The 16,669-nt window shown below is 50.6% G+C and overlaps 1 protein-coding gene across 2 annotated transcripts in view; it reads right to left on the bottom strand.

Moving 5' to 3' along the window:
• Window positions 1-3,475: 3,475 nt before the first annotated feature.
• WNT4 (Wnt family member 4) overlaps window positions 3,476-16,669 on the bottom strand; it is a 41,271-nt gene continuing 28,077 nt past the window's right edge. The window contains exons 3-5 of one of the 2 annotated variants that reach the window (XM_031962645.1): window positions 5,737-5,868; window positions 5,437-5,579; window positions 3,476-4,955 (exon numbers count right to left, since the gene is read on the bottom strand). In XM_031962645.1, coding sequence (XP_031818505.1) covers window positions 4,488-4,955; window positions 5,437-5,579; window positions 5,737-5,868 — 743 coding nt within the window. In that variant the 3' untranslated portion in view covers window positions 3,476-4,487. The remainder of the gene's footprint in view (window positions 4,956-5,436; window positions 5,580-5,736; window positions 5,869-16,669) is intronic. The other variant, XM_031962643.1, reaches the window with a different exon arrangement.

Here is a 16,669-nt window from a genome sequence, read left to right as displayed (position 1 = left end):
TCCTTTGAAAGAACTGGGATATTTATACTGGGGAGAAATGAGAACAGTACCCAAGTCCCATAAAGGAGGGGTCCCACTTGTTAGGTTTGGCCCCCGAGGGCAGAACCGGGATGAATGGAAGTAGGGAGCAGGAGGGAAACTACAGAGGCAGATTTAGGTGTGATTTTGGGAAAGGCTTCCTAAGGTTTGAGACAATCCCAGGGTGGATGGGCTACCTCCTTCCCTAGAGGTTTTCAAGCAAGGGCTGGATGACCATTTGTCAGTGGTCCAGTGTGGGGGTCAGACTAAATCCTTCCCCAATGAAGATTAAAAAGAGAGAACTGGAAGAGATGTAAAGAGATCCTCCCTCTGGGGGCCATTATGGGCTTCCATTCCTGCATCAGAGGAAGTACTGCTCTACAGTCACTAATAGTCAATGAACATTTTTTAGACCATCACTGTATGCCAGACTCGGGCCCAAGCTCTGTGTTCAAAGATCCCTCCCCATGCTCATCATGCAGTTAGTCATGTTTTCTCCATTACCTTGTTTCTTGTGGCTCAGAACTGGAATGCAAACTCAAGTCTTGAGGTTCCAAGGCCTTTGCTTTTTACATTAATTAAGCCACCAGCATTGATCTAGGCTAGGCACTCACTCCATGGGCGCCCCTTGGCTCAGGAGGTTTCATTCTGCAGCATGGGAACTTCCAACTTCCTGCCCTGAATGAGCAACTCTCCCAGCTGATGTTTGCATTAAAGCAGGGGATAATACTCTATGTGCAAGGAATGGCCCTCTAAAGGTGGAGTTTCAGGCTTCCGAGCTGGAAGAAGGGGGTTTAGGAGGGGTCCCTCACATTACCTCCGAGTGACTGTTCTGCCATCGTTGATCAAGTCCAGGTCCGGGTTTCTGCAGCCCAGACCTGCAGACCCAGGCCTAGACCTGGTAGGATGTCTGCTTTCTGTCCTGTCACATTCCCAGACCCCAACAAAGTCACAGCCACACACCCAGGTAAAGAAATAACCATTTTTATAGTGAACGCCACTACAATGTGAGTCCGACTATTTCCCCCTGAATTGTCAGGTTAGCCTGGCAATTTGGTATAAAACTAGGTTTGGGGATCCTTGGGAGGAGGGTAGCAGCATTCAGTTTATGGTACCTTTGCAGGGAATGGAGCCTTCTCTTCCTCCCTCCCCTTTCCACCGGGCATTTGGGAGGAGGGGCTGGTTTCAGACAGACTGTGCCAGTTCCTGGAGCACAGACCAGAGGGGACGGACGTACCCTTCTCTCTGGCTTGGCCCTTTCACTCCGTCCCCGGGTCTGCACAGATGCAGGGATTGGTGGAGCGGCTCCATTGGGTGTTGGAAAGTCTGAGCATGACTTGTTTTGGGAGGACCAGTCTGCAGAAGCTGGGGAGAGAGGTGATGGATGACTGTGGTCCATAGGGCATGAAGGCTCCCCATCCAGGCCATACTTTGGGAGAGAAGCTCCCAGGCGTGAGCGGGCAGGACTGGACACGGAGGAGGGACAGCGGTCAGCCCAGGTCTTCCTCTCTGAACTCTGTGGAGATCGGCCCCAAATGGAAACAAACTGGTTCATAAGCGAATCATTGATGGGTGGGATGGTGTGGGGGGGATTGTGCGCAGGGGAAGGTGCTGCCTTGAGATCTGCTCCCAGGGAACATGGGCAGCAGCATCGTGGGTTCCACTTCAGTCTCCTGCCCAGGTTCTCAGGAGAGATGGCGGGACCCTCCAGCTCTTCACCCCTGGAAGCAGCAAGAATAGGTCCGGCTCTGAGGGGAGCCCAGTGGTGGGGGGAGACAGCGATCCAAATGACCTCCCAGTGGGTTCCTTGGTGTTGGAGGCGTGGTGCCCATCAGACAGACCCGTTTTTCTGAAGGAAGAGAGGTCCCAACACTCCCTTTGGGGGCTGACTGTTGGCTGCATCTGGCTTCTCCATAAATAAGTAATCCCCTCCCTGCTCCCTGCCCCTTTTTGGGGCTGAGGGAGACAAGTGAGTGGAGCCAGACAGAGCTGAGGGGGCTCGGGATGCTGCAGTGACATTGAGGCGGCTCATCTTTCATCCCCATCCAAGCCGGGGCCCTGCTCTGAGAGCATCTATCTGCAGCATCTCCGTCAGCTTTGGCCTCTTTCCTAGATGGACAATGAGCAGAAAACTTGGCCCGGGGCCTGAGGTGCCTGACCCTCCCTGAGCGAGCTGGGGAGTGGGGAGGAAACTGCAAGGCCCTGGGAAGACTCTTCCTCCAGCTTCAGCCCCAACTGAGAACACGCAGGTCAGAGCCCCCAACCCAGAGTTAGGGGCGTTGGCGGAAGGCACCAGATCTGAGGACTAGGAGAGGCTTTCTTGGCTTTGGGATCTCCGCTGATCACTCTCTGGTTTCCTCCTCTGTAGAAAGTACAGGGCCCGTTCCTGCTCAGTCAGTCTGGGTTTTGGGGTCCCTTCCAGCTCTGACAGTTTCTATAGTCTGCATGGGGCTGAGCTGGGGGCCTGGGAAAAGATGAGCAGAGGGACCCGGACTTGGAAAGTGGCTTGTGTTTGTTTATTCTCTTTGAGGTGCCATCCCCAGGAGCCTTTGTCTCAGCCCCTTCAGCAGAAAGGGCCGGGGTCTGCTGTTGGTGCGGAGAACCTGTAGTTCTTTGTAGGCAGAAGCCTATGAGGGAAAGAGTCTCAGATGGGCCCCAGGTCTCTGGAAAACGTGGCTCCTTCTTCTCCCCCGTTCCCCCTCTCTCATGCGCTAGGCCCAGAGCTCCTTGTTGCTGGCTTCAGTGGAATTTAGCACCCGTCCCCTGGTTTTTCTCCTTTGCCTAGAAGGGAGTCACCTTCTGTGAAGGGTGATCCTTGCTGACTCCTTCCTTCCCTTGCTGCCCAGCCTCACCCCAGAAAGGGACGTGGAAGTGGGGAGAAGGGACACTTGGTGGGGGCACAGATGCTGCCGCTTAGAGAGGCTCATCTCCCTGGGGGTCTGGAAGCCGGCTAAGCCCAAGTGCAGCCCTCCCACAGCCCACAGAGACAGGGGAGGCAGAGAGAGGGGGCTCCCAGCCTCCTAAGGAGGCTGCCGGCACCGGTGGCTGGGCTGCAAACATCCTTGGGAATTAGTCTTCCCCTCAAACCTTTCTCCCCCAATGTGGGGGCTTCAGTCTGAGGGTACACCGGCTGTGAACCTGCCTTCCTCTCTCCCTACACCCTCTTCCTCTCCAGAGCTGGCCCAGAGGGCAGAGTGCCCAAGCCTCGGGCTATAATGGAGAGTTGAGGGCTAGAAATCAGGGCAGTGAGGTGGCTAATGGAGAAAGAGCCGAGTCTGGAGTCAGGAGGGCCTGAGTTCAAATCCAGCCTCAGATACTTGCCGACTGTGTGGTCCTGGCCAAGTCCCTTTACCCTGCCTGCCTCAGTTTCCCCATTTGTAAAATGAGCTGGAGAAGGACATGGCAAATTGCTCCAGCATCTCTGCCAAGAAAACCCCAAAGGGGTCATGAGGAGTCAGACACGAGTGGATGACTGAGAACTAGAAATCAGGAGACCTTTGGTGAGAGGCCTCCGACTCCCTGCCTTGGGTGGAGACAGTGATTGCTCCCTGTGCTTCCTGTCTCTTGGAAAAGCGCCTTGGGAAGGAGAAGACCTGAGTTATGATCCCTCCCCGTATACACTTAGGACCTTGACCTTCCCAGGAGTTGGTTTCCTCACTTTTAACCCGAAGTACAGGGCCAGGTTTCTGGGATCCCTTTCGCACTTTAACCTCTGCCAGGGACATATGCTGGTTACAGGGAAGGTGTGGATGCAAGAGGCTGTAGGAGGGTCCGGGGCTGCACCACTCTTAGGGGGCATATTCCTGATGTCAGCCCTGCAGGGCTCCTTCCCATCTGGGGCGGGAGGTTGGGAGAGCCGGTTGGGTTTGAGGAGACCGGATTCTGGCTTGTGTGACCTTGGACCAGTGATATTCTGGATTCTCCTCCTCCGTACAAGACTCATTGGTCCCTCAGTGTCTTCCAGCCCTGAAATGCTGTGATTTGATGCTCCATCTGCTTGGCTGGGAGCTGCTGGTCTGGGCCATTATCACCCCCCAGGGACCCTCTCGCCCCTCCTGGGGCCTCTGAGACAGGCAGGGGGGGCCTGAGCACAGCTTCTTTCTGAGAGTCTCCTGCTTCCACAGGCCTGAAGGAAGGGGACCTTTACTCAGACACTCCCCTTCCCCACAGACAAATGGGGAGCAGGGAAGCTCGGCCACCGGGGTTCTTTGTACATGTTTCTCCCTCCGGTCTGAAAAGTCTGCATCTACACTAGCTTGAGGAGGCTTAATGGGGGCTGGTGTCCTTCTGATCGGCTGGTAAGAGGCCCTGGGCCTGGGCCTCAGACCTCTGCAATAAATACTATGAAGACATTAAAAAAAATACAACCGGCATCTTTTTTTTTTGAGGGGAGGAGTCGGGGCTTTTAAATCCCCCCCCTTCTCCATCTCTGTTCCTTGGCCTCCGTCCCCGGGTGCCCGGGGGGCCCCTCACCGGCAAGTGTGGGTCTCCACCAGCCGGTGGCAATGGCGACACTTCACAAAGCAACACCAGTGAAACTTGCAGCTGCAGCGCTCGACCACCTCCACCTCGGCCGTGTGGAAGCCGCGGCCGCAGCACAGCAGTTCGCAGCCATCGATGGCCTTGGACGTCTTGTTGCACTGGCGGCCCCAGGTGCCCAGCACGCCACTGCGGGCGTCGTGCTCGCAGAAGTCGGGGCTCGGCTCCAGGTACACCAGGTCCTCGTCCGTGTGGGGCTTGAACTGGGAGTTCCGGGGCACCAGGGCCTTGGAGGAGCCCACCCGCCGCTGCTCCACCTCCGTGGCCCCATCGAACTTCTCCTTGAGGACGTGGCCCACCTTGCGGAAGGGGGGCATAGCCTTCCAGCAGGTCTTCACCTCGCAGGAGCCCGACACGCCATGGCACTTGCACTCCACCCGCATGTGGTTCAGGATGGCCTGGGGGGAGAGGGTCGGCACATCATGGAGCCGCCTATGTGGTCCCAGCCCCACAACCTGGACCAAGGAACTGAGACTGAGGCTCTGGGGGGAAGACATGGGGAGGGGATATCTGAGGGGGGCGAGAGATGCCGGAGGGTTGGAGGGAAGGGGGTTGGAGGGAAGGGGATTGGCGCAATGGGTTGGAAGAACCAAAAAAAGTGAAGAGAAAGTGGGGCAAGCAAAGTGAACATGGGACATGGTGGGATGGTGGGGGGGGGGACAGGAATCACATAGAACTTACCTTTCCCCCCCTTATCTCTTTATTCTTTTTTTTAATTGATTTTTTTTATTTACAAAACCTACGCAAGGATAATTTTTCAACACTCACCCTTGAAAAACCTTTTGTTCCAATTTCCCCCCCTTTCCCCCACCCCTTCCCCAAATGGCATGGGATCCAAATTGATATGTTAGTCGTGGTAAAAATACATGTAGAACTCACCTTTCTGCCAGCCTCGTTGTTGTGCAAGTTCATAAGAGCCCGGCTGGACGAGGCCCCCTTGCTTCTCTCTCGGACGTCCACAAACGACTGGGAGAAGGCTACTCCGTAGGCGATGTTGTCTGAACAGCCTGACCATTGGAAGCCTAGAGTGGGGGCAGTGGGGCTGGGTGAAGCTTTGCCCGGGGGCTCCCCTTCCCAAGAAGGCCCTTCTAGGAGGAACCTCCGGTGGTGGGCCGGGTGATGGAACTCCCCCCACCCGGAACACAGCGAGCTTTCCCTCTGCCCTCCTCCCGCACTCACCTTCTGGGCTGACCCCATGCACGGTGCGGTCACAGCCGCACTTGTCCAGCTCCCCACTGCTGCACGCCCGAGTTACAGCAAAGGCCACCCCCGCGGAGGAGATGGCGTAGACGAAGGCGGCTTCTCGGGTCCCTGTTAGGGCACAAGAGAGAAGGTAGGTCTGTCTCCTAAGCCTCCCTCACCTCTGCTTGTGTCCACTCTGCTGACCTCCCCCGCAGGAGGGAACTCAGGAGGGAACTGGGACGGGACCTATTCCCTTTTTTCTCCTTCCTCTGTTCCCTCCCGCCTCATTCCTACTTTTAGGGTCCTGACCCAAAGCCTTCCTACTATTCTGCCTGCCCCCTGGGGCCTCCTTAATGATCCCCAAGCAACTCCTCCCATCTTTGGTATCTACGGACTTTCTCTGTCTGGGGGGAGAAAGATATTTGCTTTTTTGACCCGGGCCCCATGGAAAGAGATACAAAGAGGCTGTTTTAGCAGAATCAAAGAATTTCAGAGTTGGAAAGGATCCCAGTGGCTATCTTGTCCGATTCAAGGCCCCCCACAAGATGCCGGACAAGTGCTTGCTCAGGCCTGGCTAGAAGCCCTGCAGTGACAGGGAACAGACCACTTGACTGTGGGACAGCTCTCGTTGTGAGAAAGTTTTTCCTGCTTGTGAGTCAAAATCTGCATCTTTGACTCTAGATTCTATTAGTTGCTTAGTTCAGATCTCCCCACCTTCATTTGGCCCTTGTCCAAGCCCAAGCTTTCTCCATTAACTACCCTCAGTGCTTCTAACTAGACCTTGATCTCAGAGGTCATCCTGGCTGCCCACCTCTGGACACTCGCCCCCAGCTTGTCAGGGCTTTCCCTATAACGTAGTGCCCAGAAATACTTGGGGAAGAGGGAGTTGGCAAGAGGACAGGGACAAGGTGGAGGGGGGTATAACCCTTCTTGAATTTTTGCTGTTATTGTCGTGGAAAAGCTAGAGAAATGTGGACTAGAGAAGAACACGGATAGATTCCAAATGGGTTAGACTCCCAAACCCGAAGAATTAATGTCCTGGACTCCACTTGGAAAGGATCTGCAGTGAAGTGCCCACCTTATCAGTGACCTAGATAAAGGCGCAGATGCCTCCTTTTCAAACTTGTCAGTGACTCAAAGCTGCAGCTGAGAGATAACACATTGGATGATAGAGTCAGGATCCAAATCTTAACCTAGAACATTAGAGTGAAGCTAATATTGTCTGTTTCCTGGGCAATCTGATGAAGCCTCTGGGTAAAAGCCTTTCTGGGGATCATGTTTTTAACTGCATACAATAAAGTACATAGGATTACAAAGGAAGCCAAAAGTTAATTAAGATAAAAATGTGAACTGATGATGTGATATGGTAGCCCTGAAAGCTACTCTAATCCTGAGCCATATTGAGAAGTATAACTTTCAGGAATAAGCAGGGAATAATCTCACTATCCCTGGTCTGGTCCTCTGGAGTATTCTATTCAGTTCTGGGTTCCACATTTTAAAATAAGTTTTATGACTGATTTTTGCTTTTATATCCTAACCTTATCTAACTTCATCTTCCCCCCACAAATAAACTTTCTCTTGTAACAAAGTAAAAGTTAAGCAAAACTAGTGGACATAATGATTATAATGATAGTATATGCAACTCTGTATTCATAGACACCTCCCTCCCCCAATCCCGGCCCCTGCCTCAGCCTTAGCACCAAAGGGAAGGAATGAGCACCACATTTTAGGAGGAAAGGACATTGAAGAGCTGGAGAGCATTTAAAAGGTGACTACGATGGTGAATGATCCCAATCTTATGCCATATAGATAACTAAGGACTTCCTTGGTCTTTCTCCCTTCATCTTCAAACAAACTCAGATTGCTTATTCATTGATTGTAAAGGGCCATATTAGGTATATAGGAGAGGGACTTTCCCCCCGCATGTGTGGTTTGGATTGGATGATTATTAAAGTCCTCCCAACTCTGAAATTCCATGATTCTGTGAATTCACCCTTCTCTCCCATCTCCACTCCCCTGCTTGCAACATTTAGGTAGGCTGGGTCTTGAATGATATGTACACATTTCATCTCTGGACCAGACTTTGTGATCCTGACAGAGTTTAACACCATAAGTACTGAGATCCCAGGGCCATCTCCATATTTCAAATCTCAATAAGGCAAGGGAAGCTTTTAGGGAGAGATCATTAACTGATTTAGCCAGAATCATAGAGTTTCAGTGTTGGAAGGGATTTTAGAAATCATTATAATTCACCAGGAAAAAGGGATCTCTATATTTCAAATCTCAATAAAGCAAGGGTAACTTTTAGGGAGAGATCATTAACTGATTTACCCAGAATCATAGAATTTCAGAGTTGGAAGGGATTTTAGAAATCATTATAATTCACCAGGAAAAAGGGATCTCTATATTTCAAATCTCAATAAAGCAAGGGTAGTGTTTAGGGAGAGATCATTAACTGATTTACCCAGAATCATAGAATTTCAGAGTTGGAAGGGATTTTTGAAATCATTATAGTTCAATCCATATAGAAGACCAGGAAAAAGGGAAATAGGACACGGTGGCTGGGTTAAGCCATCCCTCCCATCCTACTTACCACAGGCTAGTTTTATTTCTGTGACCTTATGACTTATAAACCGTATGAGCTTCAGGGATCTTAAGAGAAGGAATATTCGAGCCAGAAGAACAAAAAAATGCCTATGGCTGCAAGCTGGGCTCAGTGAGGGCTAGAACTTATGTGGTTTCTGCTTGTATGACGAAGGGGGTGTGTTTGTAAGTTCTATGACTTCCCTTAACCTTGAGTGGACCTGTAGCTGGGTGTGTTTCTGTCCTCCCAGGAACCATGTCCCCAAGGACCCTCTGACTGTGGGTATCAGTGACAGGAGAGGTTCTTTCTTGAGTGAATATGTGTACTGTATGTTTGTACTGAAAAAAGAACACCAGGCTGGGCACTAAGAGAACTGAATTTTAATCCTGCCATTCCCGAGCCGAGGAAGTCCCCTGTGCCTCAGTTTCCTTATCTATAAAAGGAGGACAATACGAATTGCTCCACCTACCTCCCAGAGTTATTTTGAGGAAAGCACATTGTAAATCTTTTAAGGTTATAGAAATGACTTGTTCTATGGATGTGTATGTGCGCACTGTGCGGCTCTGGCACGGCGTGGGTGACCTTATCCTTTCCTGGGCCGTGTGTAGGGCTCTGTGTGGCGGTGACTGTCCTTCTGTCTCTCACTGGGGGTGTCTGTGTGTGTGGGGGCGGCTGGGGGCAGCCCATTGGCCCGGCGGTTGGCAATTATCTCCTGGGACACCCGGCCCTGCTTTCCCAGCTGTCCCAGAGAGTAGTCACCGTGGTCAGAAGGGAACAGTAAACTCTTCTGTACCCTCCTTTGTGGACAGGCTGGACTGCTGGCCAGAGGGAGGGAGGGTCAGGGCCCTGGGGACAGGACGCAGTTCCCACCCCAGCCTGCTTGGAGACATGATGCTCCCCACCTTAAAGCTCAGGCTCCAGGATGCTTCCCCCAGGCTCCCCTCGCCCCACAGGACAACTGCTCTCCCTTCCCTTCTCCTGGGCACTCTGGGGGCCAGGGCCCGGCGCAGGGTGGGGAGCCCCAGCTCTGGACTGGCATGGGGAGCCGCTATGGGGGCTGGGAGCCTGTGGGCTTCAGCCATTGTGGGGACTGAATCCTCTCCAAGTTAATCGAGGCTAATAGCAGGATCGTGTTGGTTGGTTTGTGCTGTGGCTGCCGTAAAAGAGACGACTTCAGTTTCTGGTATTTCTGGCATTTCCAGGCCTGAACCAGCACAAATCTTGTGCCCCGGAGATGGGGAAAGAAAAGTGAAGCGGGGAGATGGGGTTGATTTGGAGGCAAAGGGAGGTGCTAGGGGAAGGGCGGCGGGTCTCCACCTGGCCGAGGCCCGGCCTGTGATCCTGTGATGCCGAGAGGTCAGGGGGGTCAGGGATGAAGCTTACACATCATTCGTCCTGGTCGCTTCGCTGAGGAGACGTTAGTGACTCCCAAGCCAGCAAGGAGCCAAGCCAGGGTCTGAGCCTGCCGAGGGCTTCCTGGTTCCAAACCCGTCTCTCCGGGTACCTCTCAAATCCGGGTCTCCCTCCCCTCACTGCCCACACTCTCCTTCTGTCTGGGACCCTCCCCTTTCCTTTGTGCAGTTCCCCTCTTTCTTCTATTTCCCTGCCCCCCTTCATCCTGGTGGAGCTGCTGGGTGTTCTGTGTTATGGTGGCCTGGGGTGCCAGCAAATGTCCTCCCTGTGCTTGATCCCCTCCCAGGCTGCTGCCCATCATCGGGGCAGAGTCAGGAGGGCCGGGGGACTCTGTGGGCTGCCCCGTCTGCCAGCCAGCCCCCCGAGATTCGGCTCCCTGCCCCCTGAGACTCGGCTCCCTGCCCCCGAGACTCGGCTCCCTGCCCGCCGAGACTTACTCCCTGCCCGCCGAGACTCACTCCCTGCCCTTCGAGACTCAGTTCCCTGCCCCCCGAGACTCAGCTCCCTGCCCCCCGAGACTCAGTTCCCTGCCCCCCGAGACTCGGCTCCCTGCCCACCGAGACTCACTCCCTGCCCGCCGAGACTCACTCCCTGCCCTTCGAGACTCAGTTCCCTGCCCCCCGAGACTCAGCTCCCTGCCCCCCGAGACTCAGTTCCCTGCCCCCCGAGACCCAGCTCCCTGCCCGCCGAGACAGCGGCTGCCTTCTCTGTGGGCCTGGGTCTCACAGGGGGTTGGGGAGGCTGCACACACACGCCCCATGGATGGTTACTATGGCTCTCCAGCCTCTTTGCAGTAAATGAATAAATAGAAATGGAGAAGGCAAAGGAGCAGCCGTTAGAGCTGTTCCTATTCCCTGGGAGCAGGACCCGGCACTGCAGGGGACAAACATGGCCCGAGAAGGAGCTTTTATTGCTTCTTAGGCTTGAGGTCAGGAAGTACTTCCTGGTAGCTGTCCTGCCTCTCACACTCTGCTTTAAACCCACTTCCTTTGGTTTATTTCTACATGGGAAGACACGGAGAAGCAGTAGAGTGGAGGGGACGTGGGTGTGGGATCCGAAGTTCTGCTAGTTATTGAGTCATTTAGGAGAGCTTGGGCAAATCCCTGACCCTGTGTTTTAGTTTCTTTGTTGGGGATTGGACTAGATTATTTCTGATCTTTGACATCCCGGGTTCTAAGGGCCCTCCCAGCTCTGACCTCCTGGGTTCTAAGGGCCCTCCCAGCTCTGACTTCCCGGGTTCTAAGGGCCCCTCCCAGCTCTGACCTCCTGGGTTCTAAAGGCTCTCCCAGCTCCAACATCCTGGGTTCTAAGGGCTCTCCCAGCTCTGACCTCCTGGGTTCTAAGGGCCCTCCCAGCTCTGACCTCCCAGGTTCTAAGGGCCCTCCCGGCTCTGACCTCCCAGGTTCTAAGGGCCCTCCCAGCTCTGACCTCCCAGGTTCTAAGGGCTCTCCCAGCTCTGACATCCCTCGTTCTAAGGGCCCTCCCAGCTCTGACCTCCCGGGTTCTAAGGGCCCTCCCAGCTCTGACCTCCCAGGTTCTAAGGGCCCTCCCGGCTCTGACATCCTGGGTTCTAAGGGCCCTCCCAGCTCCGACATCCTGTACTATAAGGGCCCTTAGTCCATTTTCTTGATCTAATGGCTGTAGCTCCCTTGTAGATTTTCCACCTTCAAAACTCTGTTTCCAAGTCCCTCCTTGTTCTAACATTTCATAGTCCGAAATTCTTTCTGTTGCTAACGTTTCTGTGTCCTTAGGTCTTCTCCAAGGTCTAACATTAGCCTCGGGGTTGGACGTAGGTGACCTCTAGGTTCCCTACCTCTCCCTCTCTCCCCTGTGACTCTAAGGCAGTGACTCTGGATCTGCTGGTCTTTGCTCTACACATTATAGGCAGCTGGGGGGATATGACCAGTAGAGCATTAGGTCCAGAGTCAGGGAGATGGGAGCTCAAATCTGAACTCAGACACTAGCTAACTGTGTGGCTCTGGGCAAGTCACTTAAGACTGTTTCACTCAATTTCCTCAACTATAAAGTAGAGATAATAACTGTACCCATTCTGAGGATGTAGGATATTGGTAACAAAAGCTTTCTGGCACACAGTAGGTGCTTCATAAAGGCTTGGGCTCCTTCCCCCAGGACAGAATCCAGGCGTCGGGGACACAGTGACAAGTCACCATGGCGGCTCAGGGAGGGCCTCGCCACCCTGTCCAGGGCATTATCGGCAGGGCATGAAATCAGAGCGAGATCAGCTTGGGGAATTACCACGTTTTATGTGTGAAGAAACTTTCCTACAAAGGGAAGTGATCAAGGGCCAGAGAGATGGTGAGTAGAAAGGCCGGGGACCAAATTCAAAGACTGAGCCCCTGGCTGCGAATTCAGGCCTTTCCCCAGTGCCCTACACTGTCCTGTGGGTGGGCCTTCGGGGACCCTTCCTGGCTTCCTGCTTCCATTGTATCAGCCAACAAGCATCAGAGTGCTTGCCGTGTGCCAGGCAAAGGGGCAGGCAGGTGGTGCTGGAGTGAGCCCTGGAGTCAGGACCTGAGCTCACTTGTAGCCTCAGACACTGGCTGTGTGATGTCCTAGCAAGTCACTTAATTGTGATTGCTCCCAAAAAAGGAAGGCAAAATTAGGTCCTGCCCTAAGGAGCCCCAGTCTGATTGGGAGACAACATGGGGTATGGAGAAAATCCATGCAAAGTGGATGGGAGGTAATGCTGGGGGGGTGGATGCCTGAGAAAGGCCTCCTGGGGGAGCGGAGAAGAACCTGGAAAGGCCCCAGAAATTCTAAGGGATAGAGCTAAGGAGAACGAAAGGTGTGGGGCCAAAGGTAAGGAGGCCAGTGGAGCCGGACGTCCTCTGCTACCCAGAGTGTGATGGGCTCCAGGGAGGAAAGGAAATTTATCTGCTTCAGAGGAAATGTGGAAATTCAAGCTCAGCAGAAAAATGTACTTAGCACAGGCAGCCCCTCTGCCTGAGGTCATGGGACCTGGAAGAGACTGTAGAAATCATCCAGTCTAACTCCCCATTTTGCAGATGAGAGTCGCACAAATAGTATTAAAGGTGGGATTTGAACTCATGCCCTCTGACTTGAGAGTCAGTGCTGTTTGCAGATTGCCTGTCCCAGTTGTTCCCTGTGGGTTCTGAAAAGCTTTTTTTTTTTTTTTTTTTTTTTCTTTTTCCCCCATCCTGGATCGAAATTTCACCAGATGGAATTTGAGAGAAGCCGATGTTACAGACAAGACCTTCCCAACAGGCTGGGCTGATACACACTAAACTCCTTAGCTTGATATCCAAGTTAATTCCACAGTTTAATTCTAACCCACAGCCTCCCTTCCTGGAGTCCAGTCATAAAGGATAATTCTCCAGTCTTGGATCCTCTCTTACCCTTTCTCACCTTTTGCTTATCCTGATCCACCTACTTCTCTTTTCTCCCATGTAGAATAATTAATTTACAAAGTGTTCTTCTCATCACTACCTTATGAGATGATTTGATGATACTAATAATGATAATAAGCATTTGTATACTAATACTGATGTATACTAATACTAATAATGATGTTGATGATACTAATAATGATAATAAGCATTTGTATAGCACTTCGTATATGCTAAACATTGTGCTAAGCACGTTACAGATAGCTTATCTGAGCCTCACAATAACCCTGGGAGGTGGGGACTATTTTTATCCCCATTTTACAGATGAGGACACTGAGGCAGACAAAGATTGTGACTTGCTTAAGGTTATACGGCTAGTTAGTGTCTGAGGCAGACATAATGACAGAAGTATCACTATGAGGAAGTTAAGAGCCCAAGATTTGGGAAGATTGTGAGTTTCTTGAATATATTCTGAGGTCCCTCCTGGCTCTGACATTTCATGTTTTAATATACGTTCAAGCTCTAGCATTCTGTGCGCCAAGGTTCCTTCTGTTTCTGAAATTTTGTTGTCCAGGGTACTTTTTTAGCTCTGACTTTCTGTGGCCTAAGGTCCCTTCCACCATCTTGCATTCTCTTGCCCTAAGGATCCTTTGAACTCTGATATTCTCGTTTTAAGGCAACTTCTAGTTCTGATGGTCTGGGTGGGGAGGGAAAGTGGAGCTCAGCCAGTGGAATTCCAGTTGTTCAGGAATTATGCAGGGGGAGGCGACCTTGGTGAGCCGGTGATGGATAATTTCCACCAGAGTCATTGAGAGGACAGAGTATCTATCTTCCCCTCCTTCTTTCCTCCTTTCCTCCCCCATGAACCTGAAAATTGGGTATTTGATAATATGCATTTAATGCAGGCACTAAAAATATATTCAGAATGTATAAAAAAATTTGGAAGAAATGAGGATTTCTTTCTCTCTGTCTCTGTTTCTCTCTCTGTCTTTCTTTCTGTCTCTCTCTCCCTTTTCTCTGTCTCTGTCTCTCTCTCTGTCTCTGTCTCTATCTTTCTGACTCTCTGCCTCTGTCTCTCTCTGCGTTTCTCTGTCTCTCTCTCTCTCTGTCTCTGTCTCTGTCACTCTCTCTTCCCCAATTTCCGTCTCCCCTTTCTTCTTTCTTTGTATTTCTGTCTGTCTCTCTCTGTCTCTCTGTTTCTTTCTCTGTCTCTGTTTCTTTCTCTGTCTCTGTTTCTTTCTCTCTCTCTCTCTCTCTCTCTCTCTCTCTCTCTCTCTCTCTCTCTCTCATACATACATACACACGTTGGGGAGGATGGGACCAGCTTTCAGGAGAGGTTCAGAGGAGACTTGGCCAGGATACAGCTTGGTGTGGGTGTGGATGTGGGAAGGGTTTTGGGGACCTTGAGGTAATCTGGAGATATTTGTAGGCTATAAAATCCAAAGAGGGAGAGGGACCAATTTAGCCTGGTTGGGAGTGGGGGTGGTCCAGAATGGAGTGCTGAGGATGAGGAAGGACTGGGAGGGAAGCCCCTTGACAGTGAGAATGCTTCAATTATGGGCCAGATGCTCTAGTGGGAAACATTTCATGATCCGGCATGTTCTTCTGAATCATTGAAACCCTGAAGGTCACTTTGAAGGGAGGGGAGTAGAGGAATGGGGTGGGTGAGCACCGAGCCTGACTTGGAGAAAAACAAGGGCCTGTTATTCCATCTCTGGGGTGGGAACCTTGTGGTGTAATGGAAAGAGTCCTGGACTAGGATTCCGGGAACCTGTGTTCAAATCCCATCTCTGGTACTGACTAACTGGGCCAGGAGCTTCAATGAGCTGACTTCCATCTTCCCTTCCTATTTGAAATCAATGATCCTCATCCAATTCTCTCATTTTACAGAGCAGGAAACTGAGGTCTAAAGAAAAGAGAGGATTTCTTCAAGATTACGGAACTAATCTGTAGGAGAGGCAGGCTGAGAGAGATAGCTATCATGGAAAATGAGCATTCTTTGGATACTTCAGTAATTTCCACCCTCTCCTCTTAGTTGTGCTCTTCTGTGAGCCATCCTGTTTCCTGCTGAAGTTGCCTCTTGTTTATCCCTTCTCTGGGTTTATTGGAGATTTTCCATTTTCTGCTCATTGACCATTTTCTTCATGATTCCCTCCTAGTCTTTTTTTTTAGTAGCATATTTTAATTCTATCTTGAGCTCTCCCCTTGATTAAAAAATAAAATTTTAACCAGATTTTGTGTTTGCTCAATCAACTTCAGAGTATGCGTTAATGGGGCTCCTCCATCTTTTTGCCCTCCTTTTATCTAGCAGATCTCCCTGCTCAAAAGCTACCTTCTCGTTCCCTGATTCTCATTAATTTCCAGCAGGATCATGACTTGAGGTTCCCATTCTTTCCTTCCTTTGGTGGTAACATATTTATCTCATTTCTCTTAGTTCTTTATGGCACTCATTGTACTCCTCGATCTATCAATACCTTAATTTTGCCCCGGGCAATTTGATTAGTACAGTAAGCTTCAGGGTTCCCATGCCAATAGCCCCTTACCTCTTTACTGCACTATATAGCATATAGTACATACCACCCTGTGCTCTTAGATTTGATTGTGAGCTCTTTGAGAGCAGGACTTTTGTTTTTCAGTCTTTGTATCCCTTCCAGTTTGGTGCATAAAGACAAAGAGATGAGGGGACAGATGAAAGAGATCTTATAGGAGATAGGAGTGAAATGCTCGGTAACTGAGCAGAAGTGAGAGAGAATGGAGAATTGAGATTAAAAATAAGGTTTTGAACTAGTGAATTTTGGTGCCGTAGAGGTATTCAGAATTTTGTTGTTGTTCAGACATTTCACTCATGTCTGACTCTTCCTGACCCTATTTGGAATTTTTTTGGCAAAGATACTGGAATGATGTGCCATTCCTTCTCCTTTTACAAATGAGGAAACTGAGACAAACAGGGTGATATCACTTGGCCAGGGTCACACAACTAGGAAGTATTAGAAGTCAGATTGAACTTTGAAGGTCCTCTTGACTCTGAGCCTGGTGTTCTATCCATTGTGCTATCTAGTTGCCCTCAACAAATATTTTTTGAATCCTAATTTATAAAGGAAAAGAGCACAGGCTTTGGATGGACTGGATTTGAGTTTTGGCTGCACTCTTTCCTGGCTGTGTGAACTGGGAAAGTCATTTGAGCTCTGTGGGACTCGTTTTTGTCCATCTGAAAAATAGGGGTAATAATCTCCTTAATCAACAATCATTTAAGTCTTTAGAGATATACAAAAAAAGACATTCCTTATTCTCAAGGAATGTAAATTGTAATAGGAGAGGCAAGAGGTAAATAATTAGGTATGTTATAGATATACATATGCACAGATCAATACATATATGTATATATATATATTTATGTCAATATGTATATATATGGAGGTATTGTTATTGTTATTATTGCCATCTGGATTACAAGCTTTTATAGTGAGGAAAACTTGTTTACTCAGTCTTCTGACAATCTCTTTAAGGGAATGAAAAATATATTCAGAGGCAGGATTATAAGAAAGAAAGTTTTCAGCATAATTGA

The sequence above is a fragment of the Sarcophilus harrisii genome, chromosome 3, assembly GCF_902635505.1.
Source record: "Sarcophilus harrisii chromosome 3, mSarHar1.11, whole genome shotgun sequence".
Classification (NCBI taxonomy): domain Eukaryota; kingdom Metazoa; phylum Chordata; class Mammalia; order Dasyuromorphia; family Dasyuridae; genus Sarcophilus; species Sarcophilus harrisii.
The sequence above is the reverse complement of the archived record's forward strand: the minus strand, read 5'-3'. Positions and strand labels throughout refer to the sequence as shown.